Below are 17,905 nucleotides of genomic sequence, written 5' to 3' on the forward strand. Positions count from 1 at the left end.
AACAAAGGTAGATCTAACATGTTTACAGTGGATTTTGAAGCCCACATGTGGGTCTTTTATTCAGCCATGTAGAAGGTCACTGGGTTTGTCTCTGCTGCTCCCAGCAGGGGCCCACTCTAGCTGGATATCGGGTCTGTCTCTAGGACAGAGCCCTGTGGCATTCCACTGGAGAGCTCCCTTCCAGTTTAGACTGTGAGCCCCCTCACCAACCTCACTGGTCAAATATTCCTTTTTTTGGCGGTTGGAAAAATAAATCAGGCTGGTGTATTTCAGGAACACACTGGACAACCAGCCAGGCAATCCCTGACCCCCTGTGCCGTGACGCATCAGGGCCAGCATACGGTGTGCTGGTCCTATTTCATATGAGCTCTGTGGTACCAGGAAAGTTCCTTCACTTCCCTGGGCCTCAGGCATCTCGTCTATAAAGTGGGACTAGTAATACTTGTTTCCCGGGATTAGCTGTGCCCGAGAGATGGGATCGTATGTGTAAAGCACTTAGCATGGGGTCTGGTGCCGAGAAAACACGCACAGATTTGGAGCTGCTGTTACGTAGACTGTCTAACCATGTCACACACACATTGACGGTGGTAACCAGGCCCCTGGCTTTACCCGGACGCGTGGGTCCTCATGCCCTGCATTGGCATCCTCTGGCTCTGGCTGGCTTCCCCTCTCAGGCCGCCTGGGGCCTGGCAGGCTCCTCCGCCCCCGCCCTGGCCGTCCTTCAAGACAGCTGCAGTGCCCCCTCCCCGATATGCCAGCCGGTGGTGTGTCCCCCCTGACCTTTCCTCCTGCTCCTGGGGCCGGGCTTTGAGGATGAGGGGACCCCAGTTTTGTGGAGGTGACAAACATGTTCCCAGCACACGCTGCTTGCCCTTGGCCGTGTTTGCAATCGCTGTGCCATGTCACCCTGAAGCCTGGAGCATAAGACCCACTCAGGCCTCTGCAGGTGGAGATTTGGGGCCGGGCCGGTGAGGTGGGCTCCCCCCGGCTCCCTGGGGCCAGGACGCCGGCTGCGAAGACCTCAGTGATGGGGGCGACTCGGCAGCTGACACTCTCCATTCCCTGGATGCACGCTGGGCCCTCGAGCGGAACCCGAGGCACTTGCAGGTGGCTGGGCTTCCGCACGGCGTGGTGGCCTCAGTGGTCAGACGCCCACACAGCCCCGAAGCCTCCGGGAGCAGCAACTCCAGCCAAGCAGGAGCCGGCCACCGCCTCCTGGGACATGGTGTCCTGAGTTACGCAGCGTCACCTCCACCGGCCCCCCTGGACTCAGGGAGGGGACATGGACCCCACCTCTGGGTGGGAGAAGCGTCAGAGGATTTGCAATCTTGTTTTGAACTCTCTGCTCTCTCCTGGTTGCCACAACTCGGTCCTGACCTGAACGGGCTTTGGTCAGGGTCAGCCGAGCACGTGGTGCTGTACCTTGTTGTGTCTCTACGTCCTTGGGATGGAGACCCCTCCTACCGTTCCAGGGTCCCGCTGTGGGGACAGGCCAGCTCCTCCAGGAGGTGTGTCTCCCCCGTGGTCCTGGTCCACGCTGTCCCCCAGGCCCACGCACACATTAGGCACGCAAACGTCTGTTGAATGAATGTGTGATTACCTCTAAACCCAAACAAAAGCCCTTGCAAGGATCAGAATGAACTGAATTGCTCACTCGGGAGTTCCAGGAACCTTAGACAGGCGGGAATACTGAGAGCCAGAGGCGGAGCCGGGCGAGATGCCAGAGCCCAGGTTGGAGCACAGGGGCCACCCCCCGCCCCCCGCGCCCCCCAGACCCCCACGCAACCCTCCAAGCTGCCCAAGTCAGAAGAAAACTCGTTATTTTGCTTTTGGTAGGATTATCATTGTTTCCAAACACACTTCAGCTGATTTTTCATGCTTCAGAAGGAAAAGCCCCGAGCGAGCGGGCATACATGGGAACTCCTAGGAACTCCTGCTTCATTTTTTCTGTAGACTAAATAAACCATGACAGGAAAACGTCACTAATTTAGATAATCCCAGTGTAAATGCTCCAAATTAGCCAGTGGAGTTCCCGCACCAGCGTTGTTCTTCTTCCTGGAGGGGTGAGGGTGGCCGGATGTTGCCCAAGGCCGTGGCCACACCCTGGGGCCTGGGTTTTGGATGCTCCGGAGCCATGAGGCTTTGGCCTGAGGGTTGGTTGGGAGGTGGGGCAGGGGGGCAGTGGCCAGAGCCTGGCCACCCGCCTCTGAGCTGGAGAGGTCACGCCCGCTGGGCCCGCCACCTCCCACTCGTCCCGGTCCCGGGCTGGCCGCCTGTGCCTCACTTGTCTCCAGCTCCGCGGCCACCCCCCAAAGTCCAGGCCCTGTGGTCCTCTTGCCGCCGGCCTCCTGCTGGCTCCTGGCTCCCCCCTCCCTCCACAGAGCCCAGCCCCAGATGCGCCCCGGGGCGCCCGCAGACCCACCCCGCCCCACCCACCCCATTGCATCCGCCCTCGTCCTGGACCCCCAGCTCCTCCTCAGAGCTCGTTTCCCCTGCTCGTGCTCCCACCCCTTGCTACCCCCCGCCTGCCCGGGGCCTGGCACACAGCCACCTGGCCCGAGAACGCTGTGACGTGAAAAGAGCCAAAGGGGGAGTCTCGGGCCTTCGGGGTGGGTGTGAGTCCAGGACCACCGGCGTGAGTAGGGGGCAGGTTTCGAGCTTCTGTGGCCCTGATGCCCCAGCCGCCCGGGGGGCAGGAGGGAGCTTCAGGACTTCAGACTCCAGGACAGAGCTCTGGGAGGCCCAGAACCTTCTGGAATGGAATGCCCCGCCCATGGCATTGACACCCTCCTGTGCGGGACCCTCAGTTAGGGTCTCCGACCCCAGACGGTCGTGCTCATGACATAGGGTGTGAACTCCAGAGCCCCAAAGCATCCTCGGTGCCGGGAGGGGGATGGGGGCACCAGCTCTGGTCCTGGCCAAGGGTGGCCTGGACCACACACTGTCCCTGCGACCCGGGGGGCAGGTGCGAGGGCGGGGAACCCTGTGTCTGGGCCCCCTCCTTTCAGCGAGGAGCAGGAGGGTCTGATCACCGCGCATGGGGAGCGGGTGCCCTAGCACTGGGGCCCCAGGCCCTTCTGGGACCCTTGGGTGTCTGTGTCTATTTCTGTGTCCTGGCAGGGGCGCCTTCGGACCCGGGCTGAGGGGCCCAGCGGACCCATCAGAACCCGCCTCACAGGAGGCCACCAGGAGGGGAGGCTGGTGCCTTCACCGCTCGGTTCACGCACTGATTCACTCACTCAGCCCTCAGTGAGCGCACACAGGGCCTGGCCAGGGGTGGACCCCTCCCCATTCCCACTGTCCTGCTCTCGCCCCACTGGCACTGGAGCCCAGTGACAACTCAGAAGTGCCCTTGCTTTCAGGGGAATCCGGCCTCGAGCAGGCAACACCTCGACACAGAACGGCCACCCGAGCGCAGCAGCTGGGCTGTGCGGGGCACGGGGCTGTGCCTGGCCCCGCTGAGCCCCTCAGGCCCGCCGCCCTGGACCTCCCCAGCAGCCCCGTGGGGCCGTTCCCAGGTGGGGAAACGAGCTCAGAGAGGGGAAGTAAGGATGGCCGCCCAGCAGTGAGAGTCGACCTGCTGGGGACCGGCTAGGGGGCCGGGTAAGGCCTGGAGGGGTCAGGCTGGGCTGGGGGGCGTGCCTCCCAGAAGCGGTCTTCCCCGCCCGGAGGCTGGGCCGGGGGCCAGGCTCACGGTCCCTCCATCTCCGCTGCCGCCGGTCACCAACCCTCCTGTTCTGGTCTGGCCCCCACCCAGGAGAGCCAGCCGGGCCCCTCCTCAGGCGTCCCCTCACCACCATGTGGGGTACATGCCGAGCCGAGCAGGGAGGCCGGGAGGGGCGGGGTGGCGGGCGGTGACCTCCTGGGCCTCTGGGCCCTCCTCCCTGCCGGCCTGGTGCTGCGCTGGGAGGCCTGGGTGAACCAGGCCCGTCCTTGGCTGGGCCTCCAGGGCACAGCAGGGGCCACGGACCCGTCCACTCCCACGTCCAGCCTGAGAATCTGGGAGCGCGTGGGGCCGAGGGGGGCCTGGCACGTTCCACTGAAAATACACACAGGTCATTCCCACAACTCCACAAACGCTGGCTGTCGGGCCGGGGTCCCAGCGGCTGATGGGCAGATGGACCCTGCCCTCCGGGGGCCCTGCCCAGAGTTCTGACGGGCACGACGTTCTCTGGCTAGGCTCTGGCCACCCCGGGACGGCTCCTCAGAACCAAAGACACAGAAGCCACTCTGGGAGCAGCAGGGGAGGGGCGTGGGGAAGGAGGGGTTCCTGGGGAAGCCGGCGGAAGGGCAGGGCTGCACCGGAGGAAGGAGGCTGGTGCACGTGGACTCTGTCCTGCTCCTGGCACCTGTGGGCCACACCCCGTCCGGCCCCCTGTTGGGGCCACAGCCAGCGGAGGGAGACCATGGAAGCGGCCGGAGCTGGAGGCCGGAGGGGCCGCCCAGGTGAGGGGTGAGGAGGACCACAGAATGCGGCCCCAGGGAATCCCCACCACAGGCAGAGTCGCCCCTCCTCCAGGGAGGCCACCAGGAAAGCCCTTGCTCAGTTGCTTCCTGAAGCCGGAACACCTGCGAAGAGAGAGGACGGGAGGTGCAGGGGAGGTGGGGTCCTCTGCCTGGTTGATGCTGACCCCGTCACTGTCGGACCTGAGCGAGTGGGCCCTGTGCTGGGCCCTGGCTAAAAGGGGATGCTGAGAGGTGCCGCTTCCCTTCAGGCCTGGAGGGAGGTCCTTGGGGAAACCCCTCCCCTGGCTGAGAAGGTGCCCCTTCCCTCCTCGCCCCCGACTCCTGGGTGGCAGGGAGTCTGCGGATTCCCAGACCCAGTCTCTGGAGCCAGGTGGCTGCTCTGGCACGGCTGGGTCAGGAGGTGATGGGGGGCGATGGTGTTGGGGGGAGGGAAAGGGGGGACCGGAGAAGGCAGTGAGGGGGGATGGGGAGCGGAGGGGGGAGGCAGGGTGAGGAGAGGAAGCCAGAGGAGAGGGGGAGGCAGCAGAGGGGGAGGGGGAGGCAGAGGAATTGAAAGTACATTCCAGACGGGTGACACACAGCTCTGCAGTGCAGGGCAGGGAGGGGGGCTGGCGGAGCTGCCCTTCACAGGAAGGTCCCTGCGATCCAGCTCCCCTGAGAGGGAGATAAGATGGGTGGGGCCAGGCTGGAAGGAAAATTCCTGGCCTGGGGAGCCCTGCTACTGGCTGCCATCCTTCAAGGCTCTGCTCGAATGCCACCTCCTCCTTGAAGCCTTCTTGGATTCATCCTTGGCTCCCAGGATCAAGAGGAGCCACTGGGGAGCCTGGCTTCTTCTCCTCCCGACAGACCTGGGCTGGCCGGGAACTCGAGGCCGTGTCCAGGCTGGTCCTCACACCGGCTGAGTGCCTAAGGGAGGGCCTGCCTGGGGTGTCCACTCTCGCCCACTGGCCTCCGTGGTTTCCGCGGGGCTGGGCGTTGCCGTCCGGAGCTTGACGAGCACTGGTTATTTTAGTGCCTCCCGTGACCCAGCTCATGTCTGCCACACCCTTTGGTGTCGGTGCTGACACCCCGTCTCCTCCTGCAGGTGGGTTAGCTCTCTCCCCACGGGCCGGGCGGCAGGCAGGACAGGTGTGTGGGCTGCTCCCGCCTCAAACCCAGAGGCGGCGACGGGTGACCAGGGGCTCAGAGCTGAGAGGGCGGGGGTCTTGGGGGGAGCCTTCAGAAGAGTGATCCTGGCTGCCTCGGCCAGGCCCCTGCTCACTGCTTCCCTTGGGTCTGGAAGACGCAGGGTGCCCACTTCTCAGGCCGTGTGGTTTGTAGGCCCCTGAACTGCTCCTGAGAGGCCAAGGGGGTGCCCGGTGCTGGGGTCCCCCCACGTGCCGGTGCCAGTGGGCACCTCTGAGTCAAGGAGGGCCCTGGTGATCCCCAATTCCGGGTGGAGTAGGGCTGGTCGGAGTCACCAGTGGATGTTGTGGAAACGACGGCAGGGACTTCCCAGGATAGGCCGTCGGGACGCCGCGGCTCCACCGGCCCTGGCCACTCTCTCTGGAGGAAGCAGAACTGAGGCCTCCAGCCCACAGCCACGGAGGAGCCCCCACTTCCCGTCAGGCTGACAGACAGAGCCACCAGCCGAGCTGCTCTGAGACCCAGACCTACAGGAGGGCCAGCTCCTCTCCTGGGGCCGTGCTTTCACTCTCTCAGTCTTGGGGTCACTTGCTCCGTGGGAATAGGGAGCTACAGCAGATGTTATCCTCCCGGGAAACTGAGGCCCGGGGGTGACATGACTTACACACCGAACACGCTCAGAAGAATCGGGGCCTGGATTCGGGCTGGGTCCCTGGGTGCTGAGCTGCCCTCACACAGGACCCTGCAGCCGCGCTGGAGTTCCGGGGTCCTTGTCAGACACTCGGTGACGTCTGGAGGCCTCTCCCTGGCCACGTCGGGCCCAGCGGCCTGGTCTCGTGTCCGAAGGCCATGCAGCTCCCCGCATGTGTGTGGAAGAGCTGTGCGGGTCAGGAGGCCAGGCCGCCTTTGGAAAGCGGGTGGTCCTGAGTCCCGGGATCTCTCAGGAGACAGAGTGGGGCTGGGCCGGGCCAGACCCCGAGGTCTGCGGATGGAAAGCGTTTCTGGGCTCCAAAGGCTGCCTCTCTCCATGGCATGCATCTGCCTCTGCCCACATCAGCTTTGCCAGAGGGAACCTGGTGGGGAGGACAGACTTACTTATAACCTGTTATCTGTGGCAGAGCCGTGTCCCCATCGCCAAGGGCTGGACTCAACCCGGAGCCTGACCCAGCACTGAGTTCTGCATGAGGGTGGGCACTGCTTAAGCATCTCCTGGTGGGCTTCTCCGTCCCGGAGCTTATTAGGGTAACTTTGGAGCAGAAATGACCTGGGCGGATTCACGTCTGAAAGGATCACTAATTAGCTGTGCAGACTGGGGGCGCTGGAGGAGGTGGGGGGGTGCACAGGATAAAGGGCAGGGGTGGGGCTGGGGCCAGCTCAGTGGCATGGACTGGGGCCTGGTCAGGTTTCAGAGACGTTTTGAGGGCTGAGTTGACAAGGTTTCCTACCAGCTCAGACGATCCGTGAGAGAGAGAGCTCCCGGTCGGCTCTGAGACTCCTGGTCCCAGCAGCGGGGGGGATGGTACCCCCGGGAACCCAGAGGTGGGTCTGGGGGTTTGTCTTGGTTGGGTCAAGATTGACTCGTCTGTGGGGCTCCCAAGGGGAGGAGGTGCTGGACTGAAGGGCCCTGGGGTTCAGGAGGGGGCTCTGGGCTGGAGATCCTGCTGTGGAAGGGTCAGCGTGGAGGCAGCGTGTCAGCGCATCAGGCTTGGGGGGCTGCCCAGGGTGGGGCGGGACAGGAAAGGCCCTGGACCCGCCAGTGTGCAGAGGTCGAGACTGGGCCTCTAGGGAGGACACTGCCCCCAGGACCGGCCTGGGGAAGGGGGCTCCCATCCAGGGTAAGTGGGAGCTGGTGTCCCGGGTGCAAAGGGACCCTGTGGGGCTGCCGCTGTCCCCAAACCCAACAGGTGTGGCCCTGCTGCCCGCGGCTGCCCCGCCCAGGGCTTCTGTTGCAGGGCTGTCGGGGCACGGGGGTGGGGGGTGCTCTGTGCTGCTCACTGAGCGCCTGCTGTATACCAAGCATGGCGTCTATGCAAACAGCACCCTGTGCAGCCCTCTCCATCACCGGCGGTGGGACACCGGCTGCGTCCGGCCACACGCCCAGCTCCGTGCTGAACACGTCTCGGGCATCACCTTTAACATCTCGAATCTACTTCTGCTGTATTACCCACTCTGTCTTTGAGGCCAACAGAGCTCAGAGAGGGGAAGCACTTGCCAAACGTTGCACAGCCGACAGGGGTGGAGCTGTCCTCGAACCTAGGACTGGCTCCCCGGGCCCTGGGCCTGGGCTCTGTCCTGCCTACGATGTGACTGCCCCCGAGGCCCCACGGCGGGGGGCGCGTGGAGGTGTCCAGAGGCTGCGGGGCCTCCTCCACAGCCCAGGGGTGCCCGCAGGTCACAGCAGGACAAGGATGCGACTATCTGGCGTACTTTGCTCTCTCCTGTTGAGAAAAACAGCTGCAGACGAAGAGGCCCCCTCCAGCCGTCTCAGGCCGGGCCCCAGCCACCTCCCCTCAAAAGGGCAGCCGCATGTCCAAAGGGAGAAGGAGGTAGTCAGTATCACTCTGAGCAGAGGTGTGAGCCCCAAATTCCAACGCCCCCTCCCAGGGTGCGCCAGGGGGCCGGGTTCAGAGGTCGCCCAGCCAGGGCAGGGCAGCGCCTCTCAGGGAGGCTGGGTGCAGGCAGGTGGTGTGTGGTCTCATCTACCTGGGGGCTAAGGGCGACCCAAGGAGTCCTGGGTACTTGGTCCAGCCTGGCCAGTGGGAGCATGTGTCCACACCCCTGGCTACAGTCAGCGTCCCAGACGGGGCCAGTGAGATGCAGCCCTGAGAAGTGTGGGGCTGGGAGGGTATCGGTGGGTGCCGCCTTCCACTGCGGAGCAAGTGGGAGAGGAGCCTCTTGATCCAGCCACACCTGAAACTGCTCACTCCTGGCCCAGCAGTCACCTTCTGTTTCCTTGGGCATTTTGCGTTGGGTCCTTGTCATAAGAGTTCTGATCTAAAGAATTGGAAGGGGGGGGCGGGGCTGGGCTGTGACTTCTCTTCTTGTCTGGAAACTGTCACATTCCGGGAAATGACAGGGAGTGGGGGGGGGGGCCTCCTGTTGGGCCCCTGACCCAGGACTTCCCTGACAAGGACAAAGGAGGTCTCCCCGCCCACCCCCTCCCTTCTGAGTCGCCAGGCCAGAGTCTGTGCACGAGGCCGTTGACGGGTCTTGTCTGCGATCCGGAGCCCTACGTGTGCAGGGGAAGCTGTGTGCGGCTGGGTCCCCGTGCGGCAGCTGAGAGGGGTGGTATCTTCACGTCCCACACACCACGCACGTGTCCCCTGAGTGGAGGGGTCACAGTCGTGACATTGACCGGCCATCTCGGTCCTGTTCAGGCTGACGGAGGAGCGCCTTCTCGCAGCCACAGATCGTGCACAAGACTTGGGGGGAGGCCTCCTCCGTTCTTGCTGCCTCCTTCCTTGCCACCCTATTTCCCCCTCCCCCTCTCCTTCCTTCTCTCCTGCTGCCCTCCCTGTCCCCTCTCTCCCCGTCCCCTCCTCCCCTCCCCGCCACGTCTTGGCCTCCCCTCTCCTCCCCAGGCCTCCTGGCCTCAGGGAAGCCGCCTTCCACGCCCCCAGTTGCTTCCCCTGGGGCGTGCCCAGTGGGCCAGGCCTGCGTGTGGAAGCCTCTTTTACAAGGAAGTCCTTTGCTTGAGGAAGACCTCACTTGGCCCCGGAGGGCAGGGGTAGGGACATCTCGGCTGCCCCAGCCAGAGGACACCTGCCCCCAGGAGGACTCGTTGAGCCACCCCGGCCCAGACCAGCCCCGCCCAGCCCCGTCCCTCCCCCACAGGCCAGCCCACCAGGCCAAGGGCGCTGCCGCAAGGCAGCCCTTCCCTCCCACGCCAGGCCGGTGGGAACGCGGCCAGGCTGACCGCACGGCCGCAGGAGAAGTGGCCACGATGCTCTCGGGGTCTTTACGTCACTTCTGCATTTTCTTTCCACAACAGCCCTGGAACCGAAGTATCATCGTCCTGTTTTCCCCGATGGGGAAACTGAGGCTTGGAGCTGGGATATGATTTGCCCCGTCACAGGGTCAGCAAGAGGCTGAAGCCAGGCTCAGCTGGCCCTTGGATGGCTGTCCAGGGCTGGCAGTTTGGATGAGGGGAGGGCTTCCTGGAGGAGGAGGGCCACCTGGCAATGCTGTCAGTTCAGAGGGAACTCGAGGCCCAGGTAGGGTGGGGACCTGCCAGCCCCCAGCCCAGAGCCATGGCTTCTGATTCCCACACGTCTCTTTTCAAATAGAAGCGACTGAGTTTCTTAGACAAGAATATTAATCATCGCAGGCCTGGACGTTGGATGAAAAGATGCCAGACAAGCAGCCCTGCCCCCCGCCAACCTCATGGACCATGCTGCATCTCTGCTAACGCTTAGAAAATCAGGGCGCCAGGAATCCCACTACTGGGCATATACCCTGAGAAAACCATAATTCAAAAGGAGTCATGTACCACAATGTTCATTGCAGCTCTATTTACAATAGCCAGGACATGGAAGCAACCAAAGTGTCCATCGACAGATGAATGGATAAAGAAGATGCGGCACATACACACAATGGAATATTACTCACCCATAAAAAGAAACGAAATTGAGTTATTTTTAGTGAGGTGGATGGACCAAGAGACTGTCATACAGAGTGAAGTAAGTCAGAAAGAGAAAAACAAATACGGTATGCTAACACATATATATGGAATCTAAAAAAACAAAAAAAGGTTCTGAAGGACCTAGGGGCAGGACAGGAATAAAGACGCAGATGTAGAGAATGGACTTGAGGACACGGGAAGGGGGAAGGGTAAGCTGGGACGAAGTGAGAGAGTGGCATGGACATACCTACACTACCAAATGTAAAATAGATAGCTAGCGGGAAGCAGCCGCACAGCACAGGGAGATCAGCTCGGTGCTTTGTGACCACCTAGAGGGGTGGGATAGGGAGGGTGGGAGGGAGGGAGACGCAAGAGGGAGGAGATACGGGGATATATGTATATGTATATATATAGCTGATTCACTTTGTTATAAAGCAAAAACTAACACACCATTGTAAAGCAATTATACTCCAATAAAGATGTTAAAAGAAAGAAAGAAAATCAGGGCGCCCAAAACCTAACAGGAGAAAACATGGGTGAGAGCACAGGACACATCACCAGAGCTTCCACGTGGCAGGAAACCGTCCTCACAGCCACCTGAAGGAAGGATGCCGTTTCTAACCAGAGGGGAAGGGTTAAGAACACACAGTCTGTTCACACCTGGGGTTTTAGGTTGTTTCCAACTTTTGCTTTTTCAAGTAGCTCTGCCCTGAACCCTTTAGTCTGTGGCCGTTCTGTATCTGGGTCATTTTCTTAGGCTAGGTGCCCAGACATGGGATTATGGGGTCAGGGACCATGGCCACTTTCACGGCTCCTGATCCAAGTGGCCGCCAGCTCTGACCGCGGCCAGCAGCCGCTGGGAAAGCAGCTCCCATGGCCCCTCCCCTCCTGCTTGGTGTCCTCCCCCCCCCCATGGGAAACAGCGGACCCTGGGCTGCGTTTTCATTGTTGGCCGGCAGTAGAGTGTCTCCGTGAGTTTGTCCCCATGTGTCGCTTTTGTGCATCTTCCCTGGTCTTCTGACGAGAGAACATGAGCAAAGAGACCCTGGTCGATGATGTGTTTTAAAGATTTGGCTGATACACTTACTCTGTGCAGATGAAAATACACAGGGACAGTGAAAACATGATTATAACACACAACTGAAGGATTCCCTTTGTTCAGGTTTTTAAATTTTTTACCCGTTTTCAACTTCTATACTGTCAAATCCGATAGTCCTTTTTGAACTTTAAAAATGTGACACATAGCAAATGTGATTTGTTCTATGTCTTCTAGAGCTCTGAAAGCTCTCTGCCTTCTAGAAGTCTCATCAACTATGGGAAAACTAGAAAATACGAATTAGCATTTTTTCATAACTTTCATTTTGAAAAATTTCAATCTTACAGAAAAGTGGTAACAATAGTACGAGTGGCTGGGTACCCTTCACCTGCCTTAAGCACCCACTTGCTCTCCCTACCTGGGCTCTGCCATCCATCCACCTGTCATCTATCTGTCATCTACCACCCGTCTCCCCCACTAGGTATCTATGTATCTTCCATGTATGTATGTATATACATATGCATCTATCTATCTATCCATCTATCCATCCATCCATCCATCTATCCATCTATCCATCCATCTATCTTTCATCTGTCACTTCCACTCCCCATTCCTTGAACCATGTGAAAACAAGCTTCGACATCCTGACTCTTCGCCCCAGGTACCACGGGTCTCCCAAGGACAAGGAAGTCCTCCTGCATTACTGTGACACCATCACCACACCTAGTAGTTTGACTTGGATACAATAACGTAATATTTCTCCGGTGGACCCAGTTATGTCCTGAGAGCTGCTTGCTGGTCTGGACGGAGGAGCCAGTCCAGGACCGGGCGCCGAGCTGACCGTCCTGCCTTTTCAACCCCCGTCGGCCCCAACAACTCGCTCCCCGTGTTCTCTTCATGACAATGATATTTCTGAAGGGTCAGGAGCAGGTGTCTGCTGGACCCTCTCTGAACCTGGGTGTGTCTCCCCCTCCCCAAGGCAACGGTTTTGGTGAGAACGCTGCAGGGGAGGGCGTGGACCTCCACCAAGACACACGTGGCTGAGTTTGTTCCAAAGCGTTTGTTTAACAACTTAATTTCTCAATCCATTGAAATGTATTTAGTGGCGAGGGGCAGTGAGGGTTTAGTCAGGTAATTTCTCTAAACTGCCCCAGTGGCATTTAATAAATAATCCTTTCAATTCCTCTAGAACAGTCTTTTCTGGGCTCTGCATGTTCCCGCCCTTTTGTCCTGAGAGCCACGCTGTTCTGATTATTCCAACTCTATAGTATTGAACCTTCCTTCTCACACTCACAGCCCCTGCTCTTCTTCATTCTAGAAGTTTCTGTGCTCACCCCTCAGCCCCGCCTCGACAGGCCACTTTGACTCCTTGCTCCCTGTGAGCCGAGGTCACCTCTGTGTGGATTCTACCGGCTCTGGTCTGACTTGTGCCTTGTGCGCCAGGGAGGTGCTGGCTTCCCCGACGTGGGAAGCCTTTGCCATCCAGTGAGCCCGTCTCTCTGGAGGACACCATCTCACCGCCTTTCCTCCAGGAGGCCTGGAAAGCCACTGAGGCGTGTCCCTGCCTTTCCGTGAGCCCCAGGCTCCGACCTCTGCCTGGTGGGGGGGCGAGCCCTGTCACATCTGAAGGCCAAGGGGGAGTGTAGGCCCCTCCCACCCCATCCACAGTCAGGACAGAGGGACAGGGCCTGCAGGCGGCCCCCAGGGAAGGAGATGCGGGTTAGCTGTGGTTCAAGCCAGGTGATCACCCAGACCCTGTGAACCCTTGGAATTCATATCCAAGATGCAGGGACTTGGCCATGAGTCCTGAAGGCCCTGGGAGCTGGTGGTGGTGGGGGGAGCAGTTAGCTGCTCTGGTCTGGCAGGCTGGCAGGTGGTCGGTGGTCAGTAGAGTTTCTGTTTATGTCCCTACATGTTGTGTCCCCGCCCACAGCCTTCCAGTGGCCTGTGTCCCCCTAGAACAAATCCACATTCCCTAACTTGGTCCTAAGGCCTGTGTGACCTGCCCACTGCCCACCTGTCCCAGCTCATGCCCTCCTACCACCCCCTCTTGTTGGTCCTCGACAAACCAAGCCGGTTCCTGCCTCAGGGCCTTTGCACAGGATGCTGTGACCTCTGCCTAGAATGCTCCATCCCGATCTTCTCATCACTGGCTCCTTTTCTTTTTTTTTTTTTTTAATGAAATAGCTCTTTTTATTTATTTATTTTTAATTAAATAAAGCCCATTGTGGTGTGCGGGCTTCTCATTGCAGTGGCTTCTCTTGTTGCAGAGCACGGTCTCTAGGTGCGTGGGCTTCAGTAGTTGCGGTGTGTGGCCTCAGTAGTTGTGGCATGCAAGCTCTAGGGTGCGTGGGCTTCAGTAGTTGTGGTGCATGGGCTTAGTAGTTGTGGCTCGTGGGCTTAGCTGCTCCGGGGCATGTGGGATCTTCCCGGACTGGGGCTTGAACCCGTGTCCCCTGCATTGGCAGGCGGATTCTTAACCACTGCGCCACCAGGGAAGCCCCGCACTGGCTCCTTTTCAAACAGGCCTTCCTGACAACCCCAGATTCCTGACCTGGAAGAGTGTACACTTACTTGTCACTTGCTTAGTGCTCCCTGAAGAGACTGTGTGCTCCGTGAGGGCATCGTGTTAGCACTGCGTCCCCGTGCCGTGCCCAGTGCCTGGCACAGAATATCTGTTGTGTGAACGAGTGAATATTTCCTCAAGTGGCCCTATGAGTTGGCTGTTACCCAGAGGAGGCAGCTGAGGCTCCGAGATGCTAAAGAGTTTGCTCAAGGTCATATGGCAGATGAGGCAACGGGGGGCGGGCAGAGCAGACTCCCAGCTCTGCTGGTCTCCAGGTCCTTCAGGGTTTCCAGGGCAGGACATGCCCCCACCCCGCCCCCTACACTCACACTCACCTGCTTAGCTCTACCGAGTAGATATGAGCTCCGGGTGTCTAGACCAGCCTTGTCCAGTAGAAATGTCATTAAAGCCACATGCGGAATTTAAAATTTTCTAGTAAACACATTAAACAAAGGAAAAACACACGGGTGAAATTAATTGCAATCATACAGTTTACTGAACTCAATATGTCATAATCTTATCATTTCAACAGGTAATTAATGGAAAAATTATTAACGAGAAATTTTACACTCTTCACTTTCATACCAAGTCCTGGAGGCTGCGTGTGTTTTACACGAACAACAGCACATCACAGCTCAGATCGGCCATGTTTCAAATGCCCAATGGCCTTGCGTGGCTAGTGGCTCCTGTCCTGGACAGTCCAGATCTGGCCTCGCTTCCTGAAGCCCCCCCCAGTGCCCCTTCCCCGTAGGTCTTCATTCACAAAATAGCCACAAAACGATTGCGGGCTCGTATGCTATTTAAAACTTCATTGCTGTTTGTGTATTTAAAAAGGAAAATAAAAATATTTAATGGAGATTTAAAATCAACATTGAGAATGCCCTCCTGGGCTGCTGGCTGGCTCATCTGCCTTTCTGGGGAGGCTGGACTGGAAAGGCCTGATCCCGAGCCGGGGCCTGGGGCGGCCCGAGATGACGACTTAATTAACACTTTCGATCTTCAAGGAGAGGTGCCCACTCAGCTGAGGCTGCTCCTGGGTTAATTGCCCTGAACCAAGAAATCCTTCCCAGAGATAAAGGGAAATGTGCTGTTTCGTCATTACAAGTTGTTCTGAAATCTGCTCTGGCACCAGGCAGAGGCCTGGGTCTGGACGCCCAGCTGGCCCCCACCTGCACCACCCAGATGAAGGCAGCTGGGCGGCTGTGCCCTTGCCTCAGGGCACCAGGCCCTGCAGGTGTGCGCAAGGCTGCTGCCTTCCTGGGCAGGAGGCTCAATGGCGGGGGGGGCAGCCATGCATGGTGAAGTTATCGGCCCCCACTTTTCAGATGAGAGAACAGACTCAAGGCAGTGCAGGGACAAACCACCCCAACAAGGCCAAGGTCAAGGGGCAGAGGGCAGCTAGAGCACCTTGGGACCGGGGATCAGGTGGACGTGGGCTCCAGTCCTGGCGCCTTCACTGCCAGGTGGCCACATCATCCTTCATGCCTGTCTGAGAGGTGCAGGACAACCGGCCTGAGGGTCCCCTCTGGAGCGCTGGGAGAGCTTGTCCAGAGCAGCCACGGCCCAGGAGCGACCGCCTGGGACAGCGTTCTGCCGCTGTGGGCAAACGCCTGACTTCCTGGTATCTGTCAAACGGGAGGTGGGGCGGCTCTCCACTCCTAGGGGTCACTCAGGGACCGAGGTGCCCAGTAGATATTAGTCATGACTCCCACTGTGAAAAAAATGATGAGAGCAATAATGGAGCGCCGGCTGGTGCCAGGTCCCAGGCAGGCACTGCACGGGGCAGAGCGGGAGTGGGGTGAGGGGGGCTGTAGGGTGAAATGCTGGCTGCGCACCACCAAGTGCTGGGCTGGCTGACAGGTCCTTAATGAAGCCCCCCCACCACCACCTCTGAGGAACGGCCAAGGCCCTTCCCTCTCCTCCCAGGGTGCGGGGGCCATGGGCGGTGCCCGAGGGAACCCAGCGAGGGGCAGACGGCCAGACAGTCACCCCAGCTGCGCCGGGAGCCCCCCTCTGCGCCTATTCGGAGCACCTGACTCACCTTAATTATAGGTCCGCGGCACGTCGGGGCGCGCCGGGGACGCCCGAGATAGCCCGGAAGCACCGGCTCCGGGGGCGACCGGACATCCCGGGCAGCCAGGTGCGCCTTCACCGCCCACCAGCACCTCCCCCCGCCACCCGCGGAGCTCCCCGCAGCGCCCCCTTCTTCCGCCAGGGGCCCTCTGGCTGGCCTGGGGGCGCCCGCTGCCTGCCCGGGTCACGTGTCCGGGTCTGGGGTCCGATTTGTGTGTGTGTGTGCCGGCGGCGGGGGGGGGGGGGGGGGGGCACGCGGGGCGGGGAACTGGTCGGGGGTCCGAGCCGGCCTCCAGCCCTGGGCAGGGATGCCCCGCGGAGCCTGGAGCGCCGCGCCCACGCGCTCAGCACCACCGCCCACGCCTGCTCCGACTCCGATGTATATTTAGCCTCTTTATCAAATGTTTGCAGTGAACCGTGTGAACCGCCTAATAGCGGCTGGAAGTGAAACTCGATTCCCGGACAGAAAGGAGCATGTGACCACGCCTGAGCTGCAAGGATCGCCGACAGGGGCAGGTGCTGGAGCCCCCACGCGCCCGGCCTCCGGAGTGAGGCCCCCTCTCCCGCCGAGCATCCGACACCGCCTTCCCACTTAGCCCCCTTCTCCAGAGATGAGGACGCCAGAGTGTGAAACGGGGAGGGGTGTCGGGGAGAGGTGCCAGGGCCCGGAGTCCACGCGTGCGTGGGTTCTCATCCAAGTTGGTGACCTCTTGGTCAAGACAGTCCAAGGTCTAGGAAACAGCTTCTAGGGATCTATTTCTGCCAGTTTCTTCCGAGGATCCGGGGGGAGGGTGGGGCGGGCTGGGTTGGGGGTCCCTGTCCCACCCCAGGGCAGGCCTTGGTGCGCCAACGCGCGTCGTGCCCCGAGTCTCCCCCCAAAGCGGCTGTCGCGCGGCTGCACAAGTTTGTGCCACCCTCGCGCAGCCGCTGTTGTCGTGGTCGCTATGACAACGCGCCGCGGTTTTATTTTTAATAGCGGCCAGCGATTAGAAGGATGCCGGCGCCGCCCCCCCGCAGATCTCCAGTCCCGGTGGTGGATGCACCCAGGCCTGCCCCTCTCCCCGCCTAGCTTTGGCTGGAGCTCCCGGAGAAGGCGGCCCCCCTTTCCGCGTTCCCAGATCTCCTCTCCTCCGCCCCAAACTCGAACTGAGAGCCCCTGAACTGCCAGGCCGGGATGGGGCACAGAGGGAATCACCCATCGAGGTTTGCTCAAAGGTGGCGGGACACCCAGGAACCAGCGAGCCTCTGTACAGAGGTTAGAGCCGGAAGGGCCCCTGCCCCCGCCCCCCCTGCAATACAAGGTGACCTTTCCTCTTTCATTCCCACACCCACTATCAAACCGAGTCCTTTCACCCCAAAGAAGTGTCCTCGGGTCCCCTCTGCCTGCGAGGAATCCGAGGCTCAGCCAGACGTGATGCAGTCAACAATCAGGATGAGTAAGCCACGGAGGGCTCTGCTCGGGGTGCAGCCTGTCCTGGCAGTGTGCTTTTGGCGGCCTTCCAGAAACCGTCCAGTGGTCTCCCTCCGAAGCCGTGGAGGTCCACCTGGTTGGACAGGGGCTGGCTCTAACGTGCTTTAAAATGGTTCCAAGGTTTCCCTAGTTCTGCCTCGGTCATCCTTCATCCTGACCCCTGAAAGCGCGCTTGACGGGGGAGGTCGCAGGTGGGGCTACGGTAGACGAGGCAGGTGCGTTGGGGGGGCTGCAGGTGTGTGGAGGCCAGTGGAAGAGCGCTGGTAGCATCGGCCCACTGGGAATCGCAGGAGGGGCCCACCCCTCCCCCCAGGAATTTGGGGGAAGGCGAGCGCCCCCCAAGCGCCCACTGGACTCCGCCTTTGAAATGCCAGAGCCGGCCGAGCCGAGGATGAAAGACCGCCTGCGGGGCTGCGCCTTTACTGCCTTTGGCGGGAGGGCGGCCGCGGCGGGCAAGGGCCTAATCCACAGGATGGGGGCGTGGGGGTGGAGGGCTGGGGCGGGCGGAATTCTCCGTCGGCCACCCACCGCTCGGCAGTCTCCTAG

General features: G+C 60.5%; 1 protein-coding gene and 1 long non-coding RNA gene across 5 annotated transcripts; one reads left to right on the plus strand and one right to left on the minus strand.

Moving 5' to 3' along the window:
• The first annotated feature begins 4,362 nt into the window (after positions 1–4,362).
• On the plus strand, positions 4,363–10,082 carry LOC118880626. 4 transcript variants are annotated; one of them, XM_036824338.1, is made up of 4 exons: positions 4,363–4,446; positions 7,630–8,163; positions 9,584–9,668; positions 9,879–10,082. In XM_036824338.1, exons 1-4 carry the CDS (start codon positions 4,407–4,409, stop codon positions 9,886–9,888), a joined length of 669 nt encoding a protein of 222 aa, XP_036680233.1. In that variant the 5' UTR covers positions 4,363–4,406; the 3' UTR covers positions 9,889–10,082. The 4 variants fall into 4 exon arrangements, 3 of the variants coding, with proteins under 3 accessions (XP_036680233.1, XP_036680232.1, XP_036680234.1); XM_036824337.1 differs by lacking the exon at positions 9,879–10,082 and having other exon boundaries at positions 9,584–9,853; XM_036824339.1 differs by lacking the exons at positions 9,584–9,668; positions 9,879–10,082 and adding an exon at positions 8,970–9,081.
• A 4,206-nt stretch (positions 10,083–14,288) lies between these two features.
• LOC118881471 lies at positions 14,289–16,103 on the minus strand. The gene is made up of 2 exons (XR_005016542.1): positions 15,857–16,103; positions 14,289–15,526 (listed from the first exon to the last, which is right to left on the minus strand). It is a non-coding gene; the product is annotated as an uncharacterized LOC118881471 (long non-coding RNA).
• Positions 16,104–17,905: the final 1,802 nt, after the last annotated feature.

The sequence above is a fragment of the Balaenoptera musculus genome, chromosome 15 (assembly GCF_009873245.2).
Source record: "Balaenoptera musculus isolate JJ_BM4_2016_0621 chromosome 15, mBalMus1.pri.v3, whole genome shotgun sequence".
NCBI classification, from domain to species: domain Eukaryota; kingdom Metazoa; phylum Chordata; class Mammalia; order Artiodactyla; family Balaenopteridae; genus Balaenoptera; species Balaenoptera musculus.

Coding starts and splice junctions, on each gene's coding strand:
- LOC118880626 (XM_036824337.1), top strand. CDS start 4,407: ATGGAAGCGGCCGGAGCTGGAGGCCGGAGGGGCCGCCCAG. Junction 4,447..7,629: donor AGGCCGGAGGGGCCGCCCAG/GTGAGGGGTGAG, acceptor CTATGCAAACAG/CACCCTGTGCAGCCCTCTCC. Junction 8,164..9,583: donor CAGTATCACTCTGAGCAGAG/GTGTGAGCCCCA, acceptor TTTCCACAACAG/CCCTGGAACCGAAGTATCAT.